At 34.0% G+C, this 26,304-nt stretch overlaps 2 protein-coding genes across 2 annotated transcripts; both read right to left on the bottom strand.

The window, feature by feature from the left end:
- Window positions 1-10,209: 10,209 nt before the first annotated feature.
- Window positions 10,210-10,797, bottom strand: LOC131605639 (uncharacterized). The gene has a single exon (XM_058877974.1). The coding sequence runs from the start codon at window positions 10,795-10,797 to the stop codon at window positions 10,210-10,212; it is 588 nt and encodes a 195-aa protein (XP_058733957.1).
- Window positions 10,798-12,359: 1,562 nt separating this feature from the next.
- LOC131605638 (uncharacterized) lies at window positions 12,360-13,226 on the bottom strand. Its single transcript, XM_058877973.1, has one exon. It carries the CDS (start codon window positions 13,224-13,226, stop codon window positions 12,360-12,362), a length of 867 nt encoding a protein of 288 aa, XP_058733956.1.
- Window positions 13,227-26,304: the final 13,078 nt, after the last annotated feature.

The following is a 26,304-nucleotide window of genomic DNA, read 5'->3' as shown; positions in this document are numbered from 1 at the left end:
TTGCTCCTAATTGGTCGCTTGAGTTTGAACTCATGTGCGATGCGAGTGACTATGCGGTTGGTGCAGTCTTAGGCCAAAGGAAGAACAAACAATTCCATGCTATTCATTATGCGAGCAAAGTTTTAAATGAGGCACAGGTTAACTATGCCACTACCGAAAAAGAATTGCTCGCAATTGTATTTGCATTGGAAAAGTTTCGCTCTTACCTCATTGGTTCTAAAGTGGTGTGTTATACTGATCATGCCGCAATCAAATATCTTCTCACCAAGCCTGATTCAAAACAGAGGCTTATTCGGTGGATTCTTTTGCTTCAAGAGTTTGATCTTGAAGTGAAAGATAAGAAAGGTACAGAAAATTTGATTGCGGATCATTTGTCTCGGTTAGTGAATACCGAGGTGACAAACAAAGAAAAAGAAGTGAGGGAAGAATTCCCCGATGAAAAACTGTACATGGTACAAGAAGTTAGACCCTGGTTCGCAGATATGGCTAATCACAAAGCATCTGGCTGGATACCGGAGGATCTAACTTGGAATCAAAGAAAAAAGTTTTTAAACGATGCTAATTTTTATGTTTGGGATGATCCTCACTTGTTTAAGTTGAGTAGTGACAATCTTTTGAGAAGATGTGTCGCGGATGAGGAGACAAAAAGCATTTTGTGGCATTGCCACAATTCGCCTTATGGTGGTCATTTTAATGGTTTGCGTACGGCCACAAAAGTCCTTCAATCGGGATTTTGGTGGCCTACTTTGTTCAAAGATGCTTACCACCATGTTGCCTCATGCGACAGTTGTCAACGAACTGGTGGAATAGGGAAAAGAGAGGAAATGCCCCTCCAAAGTATTGTAGAAGTAGAAGTATTTGATTGTTGGGGCATTGATTTTGTTGGACCCTTCCCTTCCTCAATGTCAAATGAATACATCTTGGTAGCTGTGGATTACGTGTCTAAGTGGGTGGAAGCGATTGCTTCACCCAAAGCGGATGGTAAGACCGTGATAAAGTTTTTGAAGAAAAATATATTTTCGCGGTTTGGCTCGCCAAGAGTATTAATTAGTGATGGTGGATCTCATTTCTGTAATGCTCCGCTTGAAAAAGTGTTGGAGCAATATGGAGTAAAGCACAAGGTAGCTACTCCATATCATCCACAAACTAATGGGCAAGTTGAGAGGACCAATCGAGAGATTAAGAGAATTCTTGAGAAAACTGTGTCTAGTTCTAGGAAGGATTGGTCAATGAAGTTAGATGAAACCTTGTGGGCGTATCGGACCGCTTTTAAAGCACCGATCGGTCTTACACCATTCCAAATGGTGTATGGTAAAAGTTGCCACCTTCCCGTAGAATTAGAACATAAGGCATATTGGGCCTTGAAGCTTTTGAATTTTGACCACAAGTTGTGTGGAGAGAGAAGAAAAATCCAACTTAATGAGTTGGAAGAGATGAGATTGCATGCCTATAAGTCTAATTCGATTTACAAGGAAAAGACCAAATTCTATCATGATAGTAAGGTTAGAATGAAGGACTTTAAGGTAGGGCAATTAGTTTTACTTTTCAATTCCCGGTTAAGACTTTTTCCGGGAAAGTTGAAGTCTAAATGGTCCGGACCGTTTTTGGTCAAAGAGGTTAGAAGCCATGGGGCTATTGTGATAGAGGACCAAAAATCAAAGCAAGAATGGGTAGTTAATGGTCAGAGGTTGAAGGTTTATCGAGGATGTGATTTTAATCGTGAAACTTGTGTTTTATCGTTTGGTGATCCTTGATTGCCTTTGACCGTCGAGCTGACCGACGTTAAACAAAGCGCTTATTGGGAGGCACCCCAATTTGTATATATTCAGCTTGTTTTATGTGTTTTTTACCGTTTATGTTTTTTGCGTTCTGGTCGAGCCAAAATCAGTCTACCGGTAAAGTTTCACATGCTGGTAGAAAGAAAAAATTTTCTGTGTTCTGTCAAGGGCGCTTAGCGCGCTCCTAGCCCGCTTAGCGCGCTTTTGAAATTTTGGAACCCTTCGTTCCAGAGACTTGCGCGCTTAGCGCGCTTCATACCCCGCTTAGCGCGGGTTGGTTTTCAGAAAAAAAAAAAATTTTTGATTTTGGGCCCTTTGACTTTGACCCGGCCCAGCGCGTTTTCTGAAGGGAAAATAGGGTTTTGAGGTCTTTGTGCCTCATTTTCCCCATTTTTGCTCTTCTAAGCTTGCTTTCTCTTTGCTTCTCCATTTTAGTCTTTGCTCTTTCTTCATCTTCATCATCACCAAGGTAAGCAGCTTCTTCTCCATTTCCTTTTCTATTTCTTTATGCTTGTTTTATATCTTAGGGTTTAATTGTAGATTAGGAATAGAAATTTTGTGGTTAGGGTTTGTGTTTTGAAAACTTAGTGATATAATCTGATTTCCAGTGCCTTGTACATGTTTAGAATAGAATTTGGGTGCTGGAAATGTTTGGTTGCAACCCTGGTTCGCAGGGAATTTTTCTGCAAATCGCAGAGCCCGCTTAGCGCGGTAGGCGCGCTTAGCGCGGTCTGGGGATTTCAGAAAAATTCCCTCTTCTGCCTGTTTTTGTTTGATGCAGGGGGAGTGTTCTATTGCTTTGATTCTGATTGTAGCTGTTTATTTTTGTTATTTTTATGTTAACATGTTGGTTTTGTGTTGCCATTTCTGTAATTATTTCAGATGGGACCGAAATTCTTAGGCTCTAAGAAGCGAAAGACCGGAACCGAAGGTGGCAGTTCTTCTCAAGCACCTAGGGCTATTCCGTTTAATCAAAACCGGTTCAAGAGTCATGTCCAAGAGGAGAGGTACAAGAAGTTAGAGGTTAGGACATGGTGGCCAGAGAGAATTGTGAGGATCAATCCTGAGGGAACCTATGGGTGGTGTCATCACACCATTGAGGAGTATGGTTGGCTTAGACTTTGTGAGCCTGCACCTAAGTTTCATTTGGAGATTGTAAGAGAGTTCTATGCTAATGCCGTTCCAAATGAAGAATTTCCGGTTGAAGGTGTTCCCTTTGAGTTCAAAACTTGGGTGCGTGGTAAGGAGATCGATTTTTCTCGTCAGGCTATCCGTGAGTTTCTTGGAACTCAATTACCTTTTGAGGATGGTGAGCTGTGTGGGTATCATGTGCAACTAGCAAGGGGTAATTTCGATTGGGAGCATTTGAGGGAGGTCTTGTGTTCGGCTGGGCAGTCTTATGATCTTAATCCTTCACAACAGCCCCAGAAATTCTCTAGGAAGTCGTTGTCTACTAATGCTCAGATTCTCATGTCTGTGGTCCTTCATAATTTGAGGCCTAGGAGTCACACTTCTTCTTTACCTGCTGAGTCTGCTGCTTTGGTTGCTCGTATGATTGAGCATGAGCCGATTGATATTACTCGCATTATTGCGAATGAGCTGAAGAGGGTTGCTTTGAGTGGAACTCGCCATGGTGATCGTGCTCCCTGCAAGTTGATATTCCCGGGTTTGATCATGAATCTGTGCAGGAAAGCTAGAGTGCAGATTCCTTCTGAGGGGCTTATGTCCATTGACACTTTTATTGATGATACTTTTATTGAGCGTTATTGTTTATCCAGGTTAACTGCTGTTCCTGTTGCTGCTGCTCGCCCTGCTCGCCGCCGTAGTGATCCTGATAGAGAGGAGAACTTGGCATTTCATATGGCACATCAGAGAGCATTCATGTTTATGCATGACGCTATGTCTCAGCTGAGGTTGCAGATGATGGAGCCCCATGTGGCTCATCCGTGGAGTTCTCGCCAAGATTTGGTGGATTATGCTAATTGGCCTGAGGTCAGTCCATTTCCTGAGGAGGAGGGAGATGGTGGCGAGAATGAGAATGTGGAAGATGATGATGAGGATGAGTAGTTCTTTTTAGTTGATACTTAGTATGTTTAGTTAGTATGTTTAGTGCTAGTTTTTTTTTATTTTTGACTTAAGCTTTGTAGTTTTTGTTCCGTCCTTTTATAGGATGAGGTATTTTGAACCTTAGGCATTGCTATGCCTTTTTGGATATTTTGACACCTGTTGGTGTTTGTTTTTAATTTATTAAGTTTTTAGTTTAATTACTTTTATTTCTATATACATATGCAATTGTGTTTTTAAATTTTTGTTGTTGTTCTTGTGAAAGTGCTTCCTTTGATGAAGCAAGCTTTTACAACCAATTGGGGCGGTGATGATATAGTGTGAAATTAGTACGTGCAAGGTACATTTCTACCGTTCCTTTAATATACCATGAATGAGATGCTTGTAATTGTACAAATGAGATGTCATATTTTCTTTAACAAATATAGTTCAATAATGAATCATTTTAGTTCTAAAACTAGTGTGAGGAGCCTTTCCATTGTACATATATATATATATATTATTTTGTGGTTACCAACAATGTGCGTTTAACTCGTGTTTATTATGTTTAATCTTGCGTTTTTTATTTTAATTGTGTAAAGCATGAAAGTGATCAAAGCATTTTGTTTCGCATTACGAGTATAACTTCTCTTCCAAATATAACCTACCCGGTGAGTGTGTGAGTATTTGCTAACCACTTTGAGCCATTTTGCCAAGATTCAATCGGTATCATGTCATGCTTTATAATTGCCGATTTTTGATTTGAATCTTGATGACTTTCTTTGAACCTTGAAAAGTACCATGAAATGTGGTTAGGATTGATTCCTTTTCGCCTTAGAATAGGGAGCATTCGTGATTATGTGGTGGTAATATTCAAGTTGGGGAGAATAAATTTTGATCTTGGTTGTATTGGTGTGTAGAAGAAAATAAATAATTGCTCAAGAGAGAAAAAGAAAAAAAAAAAAAAAAAAAAAATGAATGAAAAGAAAAAGAAAAAGAGAAGAGCTTTGTATATAGCTAGTTCTTTTAAAATAAAAAGATGAACTCTTGAGCAATAAAATTGTGTGATCGGTTGATAAGGATGTGTGGATATAATCATGATTTGAATGCTCTCTTAGGAATTGACCCCTTTTGTTTCAATGGCCTTGAGAAATGACACTTCCTTGTTAACCAACCCAAGTTTCAACCCTTAAGTCTTTGTGATTCTTGCTTTTACGCTTTTTATATAAATGTTGTGTAGATGATTGCATAATTAATTCTGGATGTTGGCGACATTGTTGTGTGAGTGTTAGGTCCTCAATTTTGTCTCTTACTAGAGAAGTGTGTAGGTTGTGATTCAATTTTGAACTTATTTTGTTTTAGGAGCTGTTTACATCAATTGTGTATTTAGTATTAGTATCTCAAGCATGGTATTATTATTTGAGCAAGGGTGAGATGTTGCTTGTGTGCTTATGGAATTTGAACCACCCATTTGTTCTTGTCTTAGCTTGTGCTCTCTTGGTTTTGCTTGTTGATTGTTTTTGTGTTTGTTTTCGTTTGAGGACAAACAAAGGTTTAGTTGGGGAGAGTTGTTAGTTACCAATTTGTGTAAATATCTTAGGTAATTTTTGGTAACTCTCAAGTCTTTTTGTGGTTAATAGTAGTATTTCATTGTCATTTGGTATATATTTATTCTTATATTTATATTAGTGTTGAATAGTTCTTATCTTTGCAATCTATGTTGGATTTTGTAGTTTTTATAGATAATTGGAAGCTGGGACCATGGAAAAAGCACTTTGAAGATGTTCCTAGACCAAAGCCAAGGATTGCTGAAAAGAGGTAGCGCGCTAAGCGAGGTTGAGCCCGCTAAGCGCGCTTTTGAAGAAAAGAAGGAAGTTCTGGCAGAGAGTTCCGCGCTAAGCGAGGTCTGGAGCCCGCTTAGCGCGGTTGGGCGGTTTAAGCAATTATTGATAGCGCGCTTAGCGGGCTGCACCGCGCTAAGCGCGGTCTGCGAAACTTTGTTTATTTGTTTATGGGCCAGATCACTTTTGTGGGAGTTGGAGATATTTTAGAGAGAAACAAGAGCAATATACACTGTAGCAAATATAGAGTTGAAGATTGGAAGCCTTGATCGTCGATTAATCGCCATTTGATGCTTGTTGATCTTCATCCTTACCTTCTTGTGCAAGCTACCATTCTCATGGATAGCTAAACCACTTTTGTATCAAGATAAGATGTAATCTTCCTAGCCTTTTGTATGTTTTTCTTGTGAATATATGTGTATGAACAAGTGATGATCAATATAGATGGTTTAGTTTGTTTATTAAAGCTTTTCCTTTGGTATAAATGTTTGAGACATCAATGTTTGTATCTAGACCTAACTAATCATCTTTCAAACTATAAGTTGCAGACATGGATTTAGAGTTTGATGTTTACTAAGTATCGGTTCTTAAAACGTTATTTGTATTGTTTAAACGGTGGAGAAATCGTCGGTTAAACAATACGGTAAATCTAACTATATCGTTGCGGACACGGACGATATAGGTGTCGATACGTAATTATATTGATCGTTAGCAAGTTCATAAGCATCTATTTATAAGGAAACATACAAATTTAGGTCGATGAAATCGAATCTTGATACATTTTCTTTAACTTAGAACTTTCATTAATTTACTCTTTGCTACTAAAAGAATTGAATGATCTTTTGCAAACCTAAAACTAAAGTAACATTAACTCAAGACAAAATAGGCTATAGAACGGCGGTGATATCGCAATAATCCCTGTGGATACGATATAAACGAAAAGTACACCACAATACTCTTTCAACACCTACACGGTCTATTTGAAGATGAAATATCACAAGCCAGGTGAGTCGGTCGTTATTATAACTAATTTAAATGAAGCTCCCCTTATACACAATATGGTATTCAATAACCCCCTCATGACCCTCATCGTTGTTTAGAGGGGAGGGAAGAATGCCTATGAAGCAGTTGGTGTGGTCGATCTTTACGTGCGAGAAAATAAAATCTTTTAGGATGATTAAGGTAGTATGTCAGTAGGACCTTAAGTCTAGTCCTGTATGACGAGTTCAAAATTATCCAACAGGATGATAACCCACCCTTGGTTGATTTCTATAGGCAATGACTTGTTGTCCGCAGAGAACAAGAGCCTCGTTGAATGTCACAACGCCAATGTTTTTCTTAATGCAATCTTACCCACCAAGATATTAGGAATAGATATGGGAGTAGCTTACCATCAGTTCCCAACAAAGAAGGTGGTTATCCCCCGAGAAAGCTGAAGCAACCATGAAGACAATCTAGGGCTTGCTCGATGTTAAATTTATCTCCGAGGTAAGATAAATTAGTTGGCTCTCCAAAGTCGTATTTATCAAGAAATCCCCTGAGAAGTTGAGAATGTGTGTTGATTATACTGACCTTAGTCACGCATGCCCTAAAAGATTCATATCCAATTCTAAACATGGACAAGTTGGTGGATAGCTTACTTGGATATAAACTCTTACCGTTCATAGGTGTATACTCTCATTATGACTATGGATGTAAATGGATATCCCTGGGGGAAAGTGGTATGATATATGCGTCCTCCTGATCGATCACCATTTGTACTTGGTTTTCATCAACCATTCGGCTAAAATCTATCGTTTTGGTAACACAATGTTTTATCTTTTTTCGTTTTTTCGTTTTTTGTTTCAGTTTTCGTGTTTGGTTGTTTTGCATTGCTTTGAATTTCATGTCAATTAGGGGGTTTTGATGCTTGGTTTGGTAGTGTTAGTGTTTAAGGTACAAGCGAACAAGTCCAAAAAAAATGATGTTAAGCCGAAGGTCATTGTGCCGAAGCTAGAGGTGAGATTTCTCATTAACAAAAGCGTGGCAATGGTGCCTATGTCACCTAACACGGCCCGTGTCAGGATGGAGCTAAGCGCACAAGAAAAAGGAAAAATAGAGGGCTGACATGGGTGCCCGTGTCATTTGACACGACCCATGTCAGTAAGCCTGGAACAATGAAGTGAAAAGGACAGGGTCAGTGGGCCAACACAGGTGCCCGTGTTGCCTGACACAGCTCGTGTTGGCAGGCTCGAGAATAAAAATGTGTTTTCAAATTCTTAATTGCCTTGGTTCATTAAGGGTACTTTGGACTTTCTGTATTGTTGTTTGGTGACCTGAGGCTACTTAGACCTAGTTTTTGAAAACATTTGGCATCTTTGATCATACTGGAAAATTACACAAGAGCGGAGAGTTAGCAAGGGTTTCGAAGAACAACGATCTTCAAGGGCAACCGCAATTGAAGATCAATAGAATCAATAATCTTTATAATGTCTACACTTTATTTTGTAATGCTTTTGAATATTATGGGTAGCTAAACACCCAATTGTTAGGGGGTCTCCCTGAATTGTGAATGTTATGAACCAAATTTCCATTGTTTTTATGTTATTGATGTTTTTATGTATCTAATTTATTGTGCAATGATATTAATGCTTTTTCTATTGGACCAATAGTTCTTGATTTATGGTTAAGGTTTAGGTCGGACAAACCACCTTAACGTTGTTTGCACAATAATACAACGGTGAAATTGCTTAGGAATGAGGATTTAACCGTAGTAACCGTTAAATTCTTGGTAAACAATTCAAATTGCTTGATATCACCATTAATAGCTAAGGAATTAGGATTAAGGATGAATATCAAAGGTTTCAGTTAAAGAATTAAGGAAAACAAATCTTAAGATTTGATATTGGTTCATTCGAATATTATGTCATAAAACATGGATGAAAGGTTTTCACAAAGCAATTCACACACCTAACCTTATAATACTTTCTCATATCTTCCATTTTATGCTTATTTTAATTTGTTACAGTTTCATTCTAATTCTCAACAAACCACTAACCCCCATGATATTTTATTCAATTGAATAATTCTAGAGCTTATATTTTCTACGCAATCATCGAGATCGATACTTGGGATTGACCCCTATTATTGCACGTCTTGAGAAAATTCTCAAACCTTACTTAACAAGATATCTAATGAAGTGACACTTATTCTCATTATCTTTATTTGTATCTTCTTATTCGGAAATGATTGGCCAGTTCGTTGCTTGAACTTATGCTTTGATGCAACTTGGATGATTTATTCAACATTTGATAGAGATTTAGCTCACTCAAAATTTATTGCTTTTAGTTTTCTCATATGTTTGTTGAACAATTAACGAACACATCAATATCTTCGTAGAAACTAACTTGTGATTCAAGACACACACAAGATGTTGACTTTGAGCAACTTTATAAAGCTTAAAAAACATACTATCATAGATTCAAATCTTATTTAATGAATGTGAGGATGACTGAAAGTATTGTTTTAATCAAATAAGCGAATTACATAAATTGAAATAATAGCTAATCAAATTAGAAGTCACGTAAATTGAACAAAACATCAAAATAAGAATGATACTAACCGAACAATTTCATCATACTTCGAATCAAATTAACAATGAATTCTCTAGATTTCATTTCAAAAAACATGTTTTGGATCATCATTATCTTGATTCAAATAATGAGGTTTATTTTCCTAAATAATTTGATTCCATAAACATGATTTTAATCATGTATCTATATTATTTGAATCATGAGCGTAATTTTTTTAAAAAAAAATTTCAAGCTCTTAAATCGTGATCTAAATAAAATAAAATGTCTGAATGATTTGAATCAAATGGCTCAAATCATGTAACCTTAAAACATTTATATTTTAGTTTTTTTAGGCCAATTGTAAAAAGGGTCATTATTTTCATTTGAACTTGTTAAAACTTTTACCTTTTTTCAAAAATTAAGTTAAAAATTTATTTAAGAAAATAGAAAAATAATATTGTGGGAACATAAATCTTATACACGCACACAAAAAAAACACAAAAATAACCAATTAAATCATCAAATTATATGTTACCTATCTTTTGATTGAGTATTATTATAAACTAAATGAAACTATACAGAGATCAAAAGATAGAAAGAGAAGAGAACAAACAACATTGTATTATATTCTTCTCAAGGGTGAACTTTACATTGTAATATGGGTCTTATTTATAGGACCCAAGGGAGGTAGAAAATCATGTACATGAAAGTGGAATAGGAAGACGAACAAAAAGAAGAGGGATGGACATCCACTAATATAAATGTTTATAACACTCTCCCTTGGATGTCCATTGAGGATGCCTCGTTAAAACCTTACTAGAAAAAACCCAGTGGGAAAAAAATCTAGTGAAGGAAAAAGAGTACAATATCCTTTCATTTTGGCCAGTCCTCACTTTGTCTACAAATTTTGATAGACGTTGGTTCCTCATCCTCTTTGCCATTTATCTCATTTAGCGCTATATTGTATGCCAAAACATCATCAATGTCGACTTCGTTTCAATTCCATTGTATTCCATTTTGGACATAATTTATCGAGATCTCTTTATTTTCATGAGTTTCAGGTACCTGATCAATCTCTTCTAGAGATGAAATGTCTATTATGTCTGAGTATTCTTTTAGATTTTCTATATGCTCATTTGGGTCACCTTTATTCTTAGCTCCCTTTCTTGTTCGAGGATTTTTATCTTTGGAACCGATTGGTCTACCACGCTTTGGGCGTGGTTGAGACTCATTAGATTGTCCAACAGGGATATCAATTTTTATTGGAGCATTTGCAGCTGGTATATATGACTTAGTCACACCTTTTGGATCAGTGAACGCATTTGGCAATTGATTTTCTAAGTTTTGCAGGTGAATTATCTTTTGAACTTCTAGTTCACATTGTTTTGTTCGAGGATCAAGATGAGATAATGATAATTCATTCCAACTGATATCTTTTTCCAGCTTCTTATTCTCTCCCCCTAATGCTGGAAAATTTGATTCATCAAAATGACAATCAGCAAAACGAGCAGTGAATAAATCTCCTGTTGTTGGTTCAAGGTACTTTATAATAGACAGAGATTCATATCCAACATATATTCCCATTCTCCTTTAAAGACCCATCTTATTGCGATGTGGTAGAGAAATTGGAACATACACCGCACATCCAAAAATTCTTAGATGGGAAATATTAGGTTCTTTACCAAAAACTAATTGTAAAGGGGGAGAGGTGTGGTAACTCGTTGGCCTGATGCGAATTAATGTTGCAGCATGCAAAATTGCATGTCCCCAAGCAGAAACTTGGAGCTTGCATCTCATAATCAGTGGTCTTGCAATTAATTTTATTCGTTTAATAAATGATTATGCAAGTCCATTTTGTGTATGAACATGTGCTACTGGGTGTTCAATGTCAATCCCAATAGACATACAATACTCATTAAATGCTTGAGATGAAAATTCTGCAGCATTATCAAGACGAATTTTCTTGACAGGATAATCAGGGAAATGAGCTCTTATTCGAATCAGTTGAGCTAGCAATCTCGCAAACGCCTGGTTACGAGTTGACAACAAATAAACATGTGACCATCTAGTTGATGCATCAATTAAAACCATAGAATATCTAAATGGTCCACATGATGGGTGTATTGGCCCACAAATATCACCATGTATACGCTCTAAAAAACTGATAGATTCATTTCCATTTTTTGTTGGTGATGACCGAATTATCAACTTCCCCTGTTAGCAAGAGCTGCATGAGAACTTATTCGATTGAATAATTTCCCTACTCATTAATTGATGACCTCATGAATTTTCAATTATTTTTCGCATCATTATATAACCGGGATGGCCCAACCGGTCATGCCAAATTAAAAATTTATCATTATTTGTAAACTTCTGGTTTACAGTTGCATGTGTTTCAGTTGTACTAATATAAGTGTAGTACAGGCCAGAGGATAAAGTCGATAGCTTTTCCATTACACATTTTGTGTCTGAATTGTGCTTTGTAATACACAGATGTTCAATCCTTCCATCATCTCCCGTTTCAATGTGGTATCCATTTAGGTGGATATCTTTGAAACTTAATAAATTTCTATGGGACTTGGGGGAATATAATGCATTATCAATGTGCAATATTGTTCCACCACGTAACAACATATGGGCTCTTCCAGAGCCTTCAATTATTTTTGAGGTGCCAGAAATAGTACTGACATCAGTTTTTCGATTCACTAAATTAGAGAAATATCTTTTATGCTTGAGAATTGTGTGGGTTGTTGCACTGTCAGCAAGGCACATATCTTCATTACTGGAGCTAGTGTCCATATTCATTCTAAGAACAATAATAAATTTTTTTCACAATAAGTTATAAGCGCGCATTAAAAACACAAATTATTTAAATAGTAAATTATGTAAACAAACAAGTGGAAAACACACTTTATTATTATTAGAAAATAAAATTCAAAACATCCATAAAACTTAAAAAGAAAATTTCCATAAATTTTATTTCTTGACACTTCCATCTCCAATAAGGTGATCAATTTTTCCTCTGGATCAGCAAAGAAGTCACCAATATCTAAATGGGTAACATCCATATTACCGTAATCTGGATCATCATCTTCATTAGCAAAGTGAGTCTCGATCCTTTCCTTTTTATTTTTCAGTGATTTTTGTTAAAGATCAACAAGCTGTTTTGGAGTACGACAAGTGCGACTCCAATGACCTTTTCCTCCATAACGATAGCAAATATTTTCATTTGTTTTGCTACTCTGAGCCTCTTTTTCACTCTTTTCAACATTTTTCCACTTCGGGTGGAAATATGTGTTTTTATGATTCCCATTGCGACCACGATCAAAACCAAGACCATGAGCATAATTACGACCACGTGCGTATGCACGACCGCGGCCGCGATTTTTCCTATAGTGGTCGTGCCTTGCCACATTCACTTCTGGGAATGGAGTTGTACCAGCGGGACGGGCCTCGTGATTTTTCATCAATAGTTCATTATTTTGCTCAGCCATAAGAAGACAAGATATTAGGTCAGAATATTTAATAAACCCATTTTCTCGATACTGCTGCTGTAGGAGCACATTGGATGCATGAAAAGTGGAAAATGTGTTTCCTAGCATATCTTCATCAGTTACTTTTTCTTCACATAATAATAACTTAGAAGTTATTCTAAATATTGCAGAATTATAATCACTTACACTTTTAAAATCCTGCAAACGTAAATACATCCATTCATATCGAGTTTTTAGTAGGATAACCGTTTTTTGATGATCATATGTATCATTCAAATTTTTCCACAAGACATGTGGGTCAGTTACGGTAAGATACTCATTTTTAAGATCCTCGTGATGGTGACGACGAAGGAATATCATGGTTTTTGCCTTTTGTTGATCAGATGATTTATTTTCTTCTTTAATAGTGTCACTGTGACCTTCTGCGCTTAAATGAATTTGGGCGTCTAGGGCCCATGTCAAATAGTTCTTTCCCAAAATATCAAGAGCCCCAAAATCCAATTTTGTAAGATTTGACATACTTAGTAGTTCTATCATAAAAATAAAAGAAATAAAAATATTATAATGAGATAATTATCATAAAGACAATATTAAATATTAGTATTTAAAATAATACTTTTGTAAATTCTAATATTTAGAAATAACACAATAGTAAACAAGATTGTCACATTAGTCTTGAAATTATCTGTTTTTTTTATATAAAAAAAATATCAATTTACTGACAAAATACATCTTACATATATAAAATAAAAATAAAAATAAAGCATTATGAGTTCTTCATGAACTATACAATGTTATTTCGCTATCCTTCAGGGATGCTTTGTTTTTGTTACAAACAATGATCTAAAAATTATAACCATTCTTATGGGATGCGTTAAAATTATAACCATCCTTCTGGGAAGCAAAAAGTTATTTCTTCTTTCTCTAATTCAATTCCACCGAATAAACAAAAATAATTCTTTCATGCTTTAAGCCAAATCCACATTTTAATCCTTTGACACAATTAAATTTATTTGTGCACTATCCATTAAAATGGGAATCATTGTAAAGCCACATGTGTTATCCACAACCTCAACAACATCAACCCATCTTACTTAAACTTGAGTTGCTACCTAAGATTTTCTTTATATAATATTCTTAAACATACATCAATTCTATTACAATAAAATTACATAATCTTAACCATAAAATTACAATAAAATCATAGAACAATAAAATTACAAAATTTTAAATGTCCTAATATGATTATATTTACTGAATATCATAAATATAAAAAAAACAATGATCTCCTCCAAATCATACCTGAGAGCGTCGTGCTGATAACGTATTATAAACTAAATGAAAATATATAGAGATCAAAAGATAGGAAGAGAAGAGAACAAGCAACATTGTATTATATTATTCTCAAGGGTGAACTTTACATTGTAATATGGGTCTTATTTATAGAACCTAAGGGAGGTAGAAAATCATGTACATTAAAGTGAAATAGGAAGATGAACAATAAGAAGAGGGATGAACATCCACTAGTACACTACAAGAAAACAGCTCCCTAGCGGCCTGAATTTGGGACGTGTTATTCACGTGGGAAAAAAAGGACTGTTGCGACGTGAAAACCACGTCAATATACTATTTTAATGATTAATAATAAGAATCACGTAATCACATGGGGAGTCAGAAAAAATAATTTAAAAAAAAAACTTGTGAAATGCTTTCCACGTCGCAACAAATAAATTAAATTTTCAACCATTGAAATCTGTAAAGTCATATGGTGGGAAAATAAAAATTTTCAAATTTTTAATTGTGAAGTGTTTATCACGTCGGAACTTTTCAACTCTGACTTTGAATGCACATGTGCAGGCTTTGGCAGGTGAGGACAGATGAGAAAATTAATGTTAATGACCGTTAGGTCATTAGCGACGTGCATTTAATGTGTGTAAATAGCGACGTGAAGTTAATGCCGGAACATCATTTGACCGTTGGATGCTTGCGACGTGTATTACACATCAGAAAATACCGACGTGCTATACACGTCGCTAATCTCTCCATATATTCGTTTCAAAAACGCTCTTCCCTTCTCACTTTAACGTCTCATTTTCTCTTCATCCCTTCCTCACTTTTCTCATTTTCTTCCTCTATTCTCTCAGCATTCACCACACCATTTCTCCATACAATTTCTCTCTTCCTCGTCTCACTCTCTTCCTCTTCTCATTCCAATTCAGATTCACCACACCACTTTTGAAGGTATATTTTTTATAATTGTATTTTATATTTAGTTTATTTATTATTTGTATTGATTATGATAATAATTTATGTTAATTTTTTTATTCAAGATTTTGAAGTATATTTTGAAGATTGAGGAGATATAAAAATTGAACTAGAAGATTGGAGGAGATTAGAAGATTGAGGTATTTCTATAATTTTAAATCTGATATATTAATTAGATTATTGGTAGATTTAAATTAGATTGTTTTTTCTATTATATTTGTGTTAACAGATAAATATTATATTTTTCAGTAATATTTGTGATATATTAATTAGAATATTGAATATTATTAGGTTAATGTAGTATGTAATATTTGTGATAATAGACAAATTTTATGTTTTTTCTGAAATATTTGTGATATATTAATTAAATTATTGAATGTTATTAGGTTTATGTAGTAATTTATGGTAAATAATAGATATATATTTGTTTATGTTTTTTAATAAAACATATTATATTTTTTATTATGTTTTTTATTAAAACAGATTATGTTTAATAGAGATATATTTGTTTAGTTTATGGTAAATATATATATTTTTAATAAAACAGATTATGTTTTTTATTTTTAAATCTATAATATTATTTTTAAAAAAATAATATAATTTAGTAAAACGAAATATATTTTTAAATTTATAATATTTAGATATGTTATATTTTTTTGTAAATAGATATAATATTATTAAACATAATTTATATATATGTAAGTTTTATAATATTATTAAACATGATTTATATATGTAAGTTATTATATATAATTAAACATAATTTATATATGTAAATTATATCGACAACATTTATACTATACAATTTTTTTAAAAGGTATATATTTATTATTTAATGAAAAATAGAGGTTTAATATGTATTAGAAAATAGAATATTTTTTAAAATGGTAATAAGAAAATTTATTATATATGTGTAAGTTAAAAAGGTAAAAAGAAAATTTAATATGTATATAGTATGTTATTATGTTAAAAAATGGTAAAAACAAATATAATATTATATTAATATGTATTGGAAAATAGAATATTTTTTAGAATGGTAAAAAGAAAATTTATCATATATGTGTATATGTTAAAAAGGTAAAAAGAAAATTTAATATGTATATAGTATGTTAAAAAATGGTAAAAAAAATATAATATTATATATATATATATATATATATATATATATATATATATATATATATATATATATATATATATATATATATATATATATATATATATATATATATATATATATATATATATATATATATATATATATATATATATATATATATATATATATATATATATATATATATATATAAAAAGTTATATTATATTAGGGTATAAAGACAATTTATATTATTTTTTTTTTCTTCTAAAAACATAATGTTTATACTTTTATATTAAAAACATGATTTATACATTCTATTTTTATTTATATTTATATGTAAGTTATTAAAAACATGATTTATACATTCTATTTTTTTTAAAAGAATAAAGTTTATATATTATGTGAGAATATGCTTGTTATATGTTATAGATTTTGTATAGCTATTATATGTGAGAATATGTTATATATTATGTGAGAATATGTTAAACAAAAAAAGTTATATAGTTTACATAAATATTATAGATTAATTAGTGTAATGATTGTACAAATATGCAGTATGGAATATTATCTGTACTATCGTAGTTGGATGTACGATAGATTGGAACCAGAAAGATGTGCACGTATACCAAATTTCATAGAAGGAGTTGATGGGTTTATCAAGTGGGCATTTGTTCAGGAATGTTGTCGAAGCGAAGGGGGGTTAGGTGTCCTTGTCTTAAATGTGAATGTAGACGTATAATTAGTGATCCAGAGGAAGTAACACGTCATTTGCATAGAAGGGGTTTTATTAAAAATTATTGGGTATGGACGTCTAATGGTGAAAAATTGCCGATGAACGTGCCAGAGACTAGCAATACTCATGCTTCAAGCAGTAGACCGACTATGGAATATGATGAAAACTTTAATATGATCGGTGACATGGTTGAGGATTCTTTTGGTGTGAACGTGACCTATGATCAACCTAAAGATTTTGATGGGGAAGAGTTGCCGAATGAGGAAGCGCGAAGATTTTATCATTTGTTGAATGAGATGAATATACTGTTGTTTGAGGGGTCGTCAGATTCAAAATTATCAATGTGTGTGAGATTATTGGCTGCCAAGGCAAATTGGAATGTTCTAGATCAATGTTTGGAATTCTTCACAAAAATTATGTTGGACTCAACTCCTATGAAAGACAACTTACCTACAACATTTAAAGATGCAAAGAAGTTGGTGTCGAAGTTGGGTTTAAATGTAAGAAAAATTGATTGTTGCATTAATGATTGCATGTTGTTTTATGACAATGAGTTTGGTACTAATGATGGATTGTTGGAGGAATGTAAGTTTTGTGAGAGTCCAAGATATCAAATTCAAAGTAAAGCTGTTAACCGTAAGCAAACATGTGTCGCAGTAAAGTCCATGTTTTATCTTTCGATTATACCAATGTTAAAAAGAATGTTTGCTTCAATGCATAGTGCACGTCACATAACATGGCATCATACAAACAAAACAAGTCCGAGAACTATGCGACATCCATCTGATGGCGAGGCTTGGAAGCACTTTGATCGAATACATCCTGATTTTGCCGCTGAACCTAGAAATGTCGGGCTTGGATTATGCTCTGATGGTTTTACTCCATATGTCCAAGGGTCGGGAACCGCGTATTCTTGTTGGCCAGTTATTGTAACCCCTTACAACCTCCCTCCTGAGATGTGCATGACAAAACTGTACATGTTTCTGACATGTATCATTCCAGAACCGTCGATGTGTACTTACAACCTCTAATTGATGATTTGAAAAGGTTGTGGATTGGAGTATGCACCTATGATATATCCCAAACAAAACTTTACTTTGCGAGCAACCTTGATGTGGATTGGAGTATGCACCTATGATATATCCCAATTGATGTGTACTTACAACCTCTAATTGATGATTTGAAAAGGTTGTGGATTGGAGTATGCACCTATGATATATCCCAAACAAAACTTTACTTTGCGAGCAACCTTGATGTGGACGATTAACGACTTTCCAGCATATGGTATGTTGTCTGGTTGGGGTACACATCGAAATATGGGTTGTCCGCATTACACGGGAAGTTCTACGGCGTTTACGTTAGAGAAAGGGGGGAAGAGCTCGTGGTTTGACTGTCATCGCACATTCCTACCAATAAATCATACCTATATAAGAAATAAGACAAATTTCAAAAAAGACGAAGTGGTAAAAGATCTTCCTCCGCCTCGATTGTCACCGGGTGCAGTATGGGACCAAGTTTGTCACCTACCAAAATTCACAGATACGGGTAAAGCATGTAGAATTCCATGATACGGGGTCGAACACAATTGGACAAAAAGAAGTATATTTTGGGACCTCCTGTATTGGAAAGATAATTTGTTATGCCATAATCTGGATGTTATGCACATTGAGAAGAATTTTTTTGATAATATATTTAACACAGTGATGGATGTTAAAGACAAAACAAAGGATAATGAGAAGGCGAGACATGACATGAAAAAATGGTGTAATCGAAAAGAGTTGGAGTTAAAGCCTCAACCGAATGGAAAATTATTAAAACCCAAGGCTAGTTACACTTTGATTTCACAAGAAGCTAAAGCAGTTTGTAGATGGTTAAAAGAATTGAGAATGCCCGACGGGTATTCTTCAAACTTAGCAAGGTGTGCCGACGCTAACACAGGAAAGTTGCATGGCATGAAAAGTCATGATTGCCACATATTTATGGAACAATTGCTGCCAATTGCGTTTGGTTCTCTACCAAAACACGTGCTTAATCCACTGACTGAAATTAGTCAATTTTTTAGAGATATTTGTGCCTCAACTTTAAGAGTTGATGATATCATTAAGTTGGACCAAAATATTACAGTCATTCTCTGTAAGTTGGAACAAATATTTCCACCTGGATTTTTTGACTCCATAGAACATCTACTTGTGCATCTTGCATACGAAGATGCAAGCAGAGATGCAACAGCAAATGCGGTTATTTATGCAGTCTCAACAAATAAGTGGTAGTCAATCGTCTGGAGGAAATGTGGGAGTGGCTGGAACTGAGCGGGAGAATGATGATGTTTTCAACCTTGATAATTATCCCGATCCAGATGATTATTTAGGATAAATTTTATTTTATTTTAATTTGAAATTGTTTGGGATAATAAAATTTTACTTATTATATTTTAGTATTTTGATTATTATACTATAAATTTAATATATTTTAGTAGTTTAATATATTTTTGTATTTTGTTTATTATTATTAATTTAACTAAATAAATATTTTTATTAATATTTATTAATTTCCAACAAATAATATTAATAATTAAACTATTTTTATAATAATAATAATCAGATTTTAAAAATAAAAAAAAAATTAACGTTTGTGGCGTGTTTTACATGTCACTGATTTGTGGAATGTAAAACACGTCGCAACTTTCAAAATTAAATTTGAAAATTAGCGACGTGATGTCCACATCAGAATATTGTGTCATGATAATCACGCCACAACTATTATTGTGCAACACTAGCGGCGTGTTTTCCATGTCAGAAAGTTGTGACGTGATAAACACTACACAATAAAGTTCTCACGCACTCCCAGCGACGTATGCCATTATGTCGCTAATATTTTTCTGTGACGTGATTTTTCATGTTGTGTCATGAAATTCATGTCGCTATAGACCTTATTTTTTATAGTGTTATAAATGTTTATAACAAGTACTCCCTCCGTTCCTTTTTAAGTGTCGTTTTAGAAGAATTTTTTTGTTCCTATTTAAGTGTCGTTTTATAATTTAATGTTATAATTTGTCATTTATACCCTTATTTTTTCAATAATTCCACCTCAAAATTTTCAATTAGTTATTGAAAAGAGAGAGTATATGATTGAATTTATTTAGAAAGAGAAAAATAAATAAGGGTATAATAGAAAAAGTAACTCTAATAATCCACTATCTTGGTGGAAGAGCTTTTTGCTAAAACGACACTTAAAAAGGAACGGAGGGAGTATTAAGTAATTGAATTTTCTTTTATATTTTTTCTACCATATTTTTGTCAAATAATACTCAGTTGCCTAAAATGATTTTATTTAAATTTAATAGTTTTTGTTATTTCTTATAATTATTTAAATTTTGATATAAGTTTTGGTTTCTTTAAATTCTTTGTATACATTAAAAGAGAGACTTTCTTTAAAAATTGTGGAAACAAAATTTAGTTTCAAAATTTTTGGTTCAATGCTACCATAAAATATAAAAACATAAAATCTGCTAAAAAATTTATATGGTTATGCTGACAACTAAAATTTGCTTAAAAGATATAAAAATTGTCATTTACACATCATTTCATAGCTATTGAAAAAATTGAACATATCATTTCACTTCAAATAAGTTTACTTTAAAATAGTTGTCAGTATATTAATTTAATTTATTTTATTAAACTATATAAATAGATTAATAATGTTAATCTAAAGATATTAATTATTTTACAGTATTTTATATTCCGATTATCATTGTCGAGGATAATTTAAATTTTACTCCCTCCGTTTTTTATTATAAGTCGTTTTGGGGAAAAAATTGTATTTAAATATAAGCCGCTTTACAATTCCAATGAATAATTAATGCTATTTTTTCTATTATATCCTTAAATATTTATTATTCTCTCTCTTTTCAATTATATAAATTTATGTTCCACCTGTCATTAATGAAGGATAATTTTGTAAAAACCTTCATAATTTCTCATTTTCATACAACAATTATTATTTTTTTTAATCTGTGTGAAAAGTCTAAAACGACATATAATAAAAAACGGAGGGAGTAATATTAGTCATAATTTAGAGATATTGACGATTTAACAGTATACAAATGTTAAAGAAATTAAACCTAAGATAAATATTGATTAGAAAGATATTGCTTTGCTATTTAAAAAATATTAATTAGATAGATAAGTGATAGGTACTAGATTTATGCACAAATGAAAATCATTTGACTACATATTTATGATTTATAAAATTTTAAATGTATTGTATTTTGTTCCTTTGAATAATTTTTATTTCACTATATATGTTCAATGTTTTATAGATAGATAGAAATTATCGAAATCATCTTGCCATAAATTGATGAATATATAGTCAATTATTCCTTTGAAATGATTTGACTACATATTCAATTATTTGACTGTAAATAATTTACAAATCATTTGACTACATTGAATATATAATCAGATAAATATTATTTTATATTTAATATATTGACATGTAAAATAAGTAATACTTAATATGGTTATTATTATTATATACGTAACTATATTTAAATACTATGTTTATTAAATATAACAGATTGAGTAAAAAAAATATAACATATAATTATATAATATAAAAGTTACTCTTAAAAACGGTAATGTTAATAAAAAAATTGCAAATGTTTTGAAGTTACAATGTCAAACTTCGAATATCGAAAAAAAATTTAAATAACCATGTTTAAAAAAAATTATTTTTTCAGATTATTTACCAAAATGTCTAGGTTTGGGACCCCGAAAAGGTGAATGCGCCAAATGAAATGGCCCATAAGTGTTTTTATGGGTGTATGCGTCAAATCAATTGGCTAGCCCTAATTTTTTAAATGTTTGTGCCAAATGGAATGACTCATTAGGGCTATTTTTTCCCTTTAAGCCAAACCATTTGGCGCCTAAGACCAATGTTTTTTTTTTAGTTTTTATAATTATCATTTAGAAACCCCTGTTAGGGAACAACATGTCTATATTAAAAAACCGGAAATAGCAAATTTCATTAATTTTAGGGAAACGATACATCGATAACAACTGATTAAAGAAAACATAACAAAATGCCTAATGGTGCCCATCGCCGAGATAACCATTTGTTCCGCACGAAGGTCTTGTTACCGGACGTCTAGCGCGGTCGTTGACGCCGCCGCGAAGCCTAGCACCACCCCTACCCCTTCGTGCTTCTTGTTGTGTCTGTGTAGCTGGGCCTGGAAGTGGGTTGTTCTGCTGGTCGCTGTCTATGAATTCGTCAACGCCACCATAATTTCCCAGAAACCGACTATCGTAAATTTGATTACCTAAGCCCTCAAAAGTGATAAATGGTGGTGGGGGAGTGGGTTGGGATACGACTTCCGGTACGTAGCACCCAGCAGCACTAGAACTACCTTGATAAAATCCAAATTGGTTCAACGGTGTTGCATTGCCAAATGGGGTGTCACAGTGAGATGATTACCATATGGACCATCGTCGGGACTTAGATGGAGGCTTGACGAACCCGGCTCATTTTTTTGGCCGAACAACCTTGTGGACCCTGTGTACGCTGCAAAGCCAAGTGGTTGTGAATGGGTGTGGTATTGGCTAGCGGACTGGTATTGGTCTTCAGCTTCCTGGAAAGGTTGAGACTGTGTTTGGAAGAGATTTTGCTGGCGGTAGTTGCAGTTGGAACGGGACAGAGTCTGGAACAGATTTTGATGTTGCTGGGTGTACTGATTTTGTTGTTGTTGTTGTTGATGATATTGTTGTTGTCGTTGTTGTTGTCGTTGTTGTTCCTCTTCAAGTTTTTGTTGTGGTAGGATATAGTTGTGAACACGGGGGTCTATCAAGTAAAACGGATTTGCAATAAATAAATTAGGGGTGGTAACGGTACGATACCAAGTCATGTATTGTGCGGACGATTTCATCTCACTATCACTCACGGGGAAGTTGAGGACATATTGGCGACGGTCTTTCCACATCTGGCGCCATTCAGGTACGAAATCCTTCCAGTTTTGATTATTCTACTGATGGTTTACTCGTTTGAGGTGCCACACTCTCAAGTCAATTGGAGGATCAGGTATACCTTGATGCATTCCGAACTGGAGTTTGACCCGGTCACTATGATGCATTTCGATGATGTTGTACCGGATCAGGCAAGTTTTTACAATCCAAATACCTGCATCTGCACCTCTTGGCTCATGGTCGCATTCTAGATACGGTCTCTAGATAAACTGCATGCATAAGAGTTATACATTATTTCGGTCAAATATTTATAAAAAAGACACTTATAAAAGAGGAAAATATTAGAGATAATACATCCTCGGGTTGTAAGTGATCAATCAGCTGGTGGTACATCGTGATATTTGACCGCAAATTTTTCGTGAAGTCCATCTTTTTCACGCAAAATCTAAAACACAAAATAAATGTGTCAGTTTGAGTAAATCATAATCAATTTATTTTGCATTAAATATATGAATTAAAAAGTTACCTCATTGGATATGGGAAGGTCCAGCTAGTTCTGTTAATCGGAGCCATTATAGGCATTTTCCACCACCCCCACACTTGCACCAACAGAGCGCATCCATAGAATGTACAAGAATCAGTTTTTGCGTTCTTGCACAGGGATTGGTACAACGTTGCCAGGACAGCAGACCCCCAACTATATAGACTCACTCTAGTAAAATCCATTAACAAACAATTCCCCCTACTCATGCATGCAATAGTAAGGGAAATCGTTTCAGGAATCTTATCAGGAATCGTTTCAGACGCATGCGCACTACACAGGAATCGTTCCAGACGCATGCAACACACAGAGATTATTAAGACGCAAACACGTGGGGACCAGGTGGGGACCACATGGCCCATATACTAATACGCCAATTGAAATGGCGCCTTCATCAAAAAAACAACACACACACACACATATATATAGATATGATAGTTTTGTCCTATGATTTGTCTTTTATTATTAATAATATATTTCTTGGCTTTGATATTTTGTTTTTACCTATGTGTCTTTGTTAACCAAGAAAATGTAAGTCAATGGCACACATATATAGATATAATAGTTTTGTCCTTTGATTTGTCTTTAATTATTAATAATACATTTCTTAGCTTTGATATTTTGTTTTTACCTATGTGTCATTGTCAACCAAGAAAATGTAAATCAATGGTACACACATATATATAATAATTTTGTCCTATGATTTGTCTTTTATTATTAATAATACATTTCTTGGCTTTGATATTTTGTTTTTACCTATGTGTCTTTGCTAACCAAGAAAATCTAAGTCAATGTCACACATATATAGATATGATAGTTTTGTCCTATGATTTGTCTTTTATTATTAATAGCACATTTCTTGGCTTTGATATTTTGTTTTTACCTATGAGTTTGTTAACCAAGAAAAATGAAAATAAATGGCATATATATATATATATATATATATATATATATATATATATATATATATATATATATATGTGTGTGTGTGTGTGTGTGTGTGTGTGTGTGTGTGTGTGTGTGTGTGTGTGTGTGTGTGTGTGTGTGTGTGTGTGTGTGATAGTTTTGTCCTATGATTTGTCTTTTATTAATAATAATTCATTTCTTGCCTTTAATATTTTGCATTTACCTATGTGTCTTTGTCAACCAAGAGAAATGTAAATCAATGGCGCACACACGTGCACACACACAACACACACACACACACACACACACACACACACACACACACACACACACACACACACACACACACACACACACACACACACACACACACACATATATATATATATATATATGATAGTTTTGTCCTATGATTTATACACACACACACACACACACACACACACACACACACACACACATATATATATATATATATATATATATATATATATATATATATATATATATATATGATAGTTTTGTCCTATGATTTATATATGATAGTTTTGTCTTGTAGCGAAGATGTCCCATACCGTTTGTGTTATGGACAGTAAGATAGGCGTGCGACCCTCTATAAATTAGGGTTTCTTATGTGCAAAAGACTACACACACGAATTAAGGATGAGATCTCGCATAAGGCCAGATAACACGCACCGGAGATCAGATCCTCCACCACCTGTGAAGCGGTTCGACTATCAACCGGAGTATCATCGAAGGAACGGGCATCTCATATTCTCTCCCGTCAAACCTCCCATGCCGGAATCTTAAGACAGCCATAGATCAACGTGCGTCTGTGTAGTCAAGTCATGTTGGAATCTTGAGATAGACATAGATCAGTGTGCATCTAAGTAGTCACATCATCCTGAGACAGCCATAAATCAGCGTGCGTCTGTGTAGTCAAGTCATGTTGGAATCCTGAAGCAGACATAGATCAGTGTGTGTCTGTGTAGTCATATCATCATGAGACAGCCATAGATCAGTGTGCGTCTGTGTAGTCAAGTCATGTTGGAATCCTGAGACTGACTCTATACTACACAATGCAAGGCTGTAAGCACTACAACACCCAAACACTAACCCGAAACAATATTTCTAATATGAGACAATAAATCCTATATAAATCCTATATAAGACATGCATTATTTCTAAACACTACAACACACACAAACAATATTGCCTATTATCACCTGATATTACAACACCCAAACACTAACCCGAAACAATGACTCCACCTCCCCAATACTTGGTAAATGCCCATCTAAACAGTGACACTTACATATCTGAAATAGTCGGTTTTCTGATGAGAAACACTCAAATTGTGTCATTTTTGTTAAGCAAAAGAGCCACCTTTACATCCTTCCATCAGCGACTTCAGGCTAAGATTGCAATGGGTCCTATTGCAAACATTGTCTACCAGTATCCTTCTTTCAATAACAACAACACCGTCAAGTTTTTTGAGATGGAGATTTCAAATGACGAAGACCTCCAGAATATTTTTGCTAACCACGAATATTCTAGCTTCGATGCCATCGAGTTGTACGTTACTATACAGGTTGAGACACAAGAACCTCATATTTGTTCAGTCTCAAATTATTGACCCACCGACGACATAGTCAACGAGGAATCCGAAGACGAACAACATATTTCGGTGCCTCCAGCTCATGTGTACGCACCTCTAGCACATATGAGTATCTTGAACTTGCAAGGTGACGAACCATCATCCGATATCTTCTTCACCCCGTACATCGAAAGTGACGATAATTTAAAGGAAGGAGACCAGTTTCCTTCTAAGGAGGCATGTCTTATAACAATTAAAAAATGGCACATGACGCACAACGTTGATTTTGAAGTAGACCGTTCAAACCTGGAACGGTATGTAATCACTTGTAAAATTCCAGAGTGTGGCTTCAGACTGTTGACTTCTTATAGGAAGAGAAGTAATGCATGGGTCATAGGGTCGATTACGCAACAACACACATGTGTCAACCCTAACACTTTCTAGGATCATACGAAACTCAGTGGCGATCTTATCTGTCAGGAGATCTTACCTCTCATAA

This window comes from Vicia villosa, linkage group LG5 (assembly GCF_029867415.1).
Source record: "Vicia villosa cultivar HV-30 ecotype Madison, WI linkage group LG5, Vvil1.0, whole genome shotgun sequence".
Classification (NCBI taxonomy): Eukaryota; Viridiplantae; Streptophyta; class Magnoliopsida; order Fabales; family Fabaceae; genus Vicia; species Vicia villosa.
The sequence above is the reverse complement of the archived record's forward strand: the minus strand, read 5'-3'. Positions and strand labels throughout refer to the sequence as shown.

Coding starts and splice junctions, on each gene's coding strand:
- LOC131605639 (XM_058877974.1), bottom strand. CDS start 10,797: ATGGGAATATATGTTGGATATGAATCTCTGTCTATTATAAAGTACCTT.
- LOC131605638 (XM_058877973.1), bottom strand. CDS start 13,226: ATGTCAAATCTTACAAAATTGGATTTTGGGGCTCTTGATATTTTGGGA.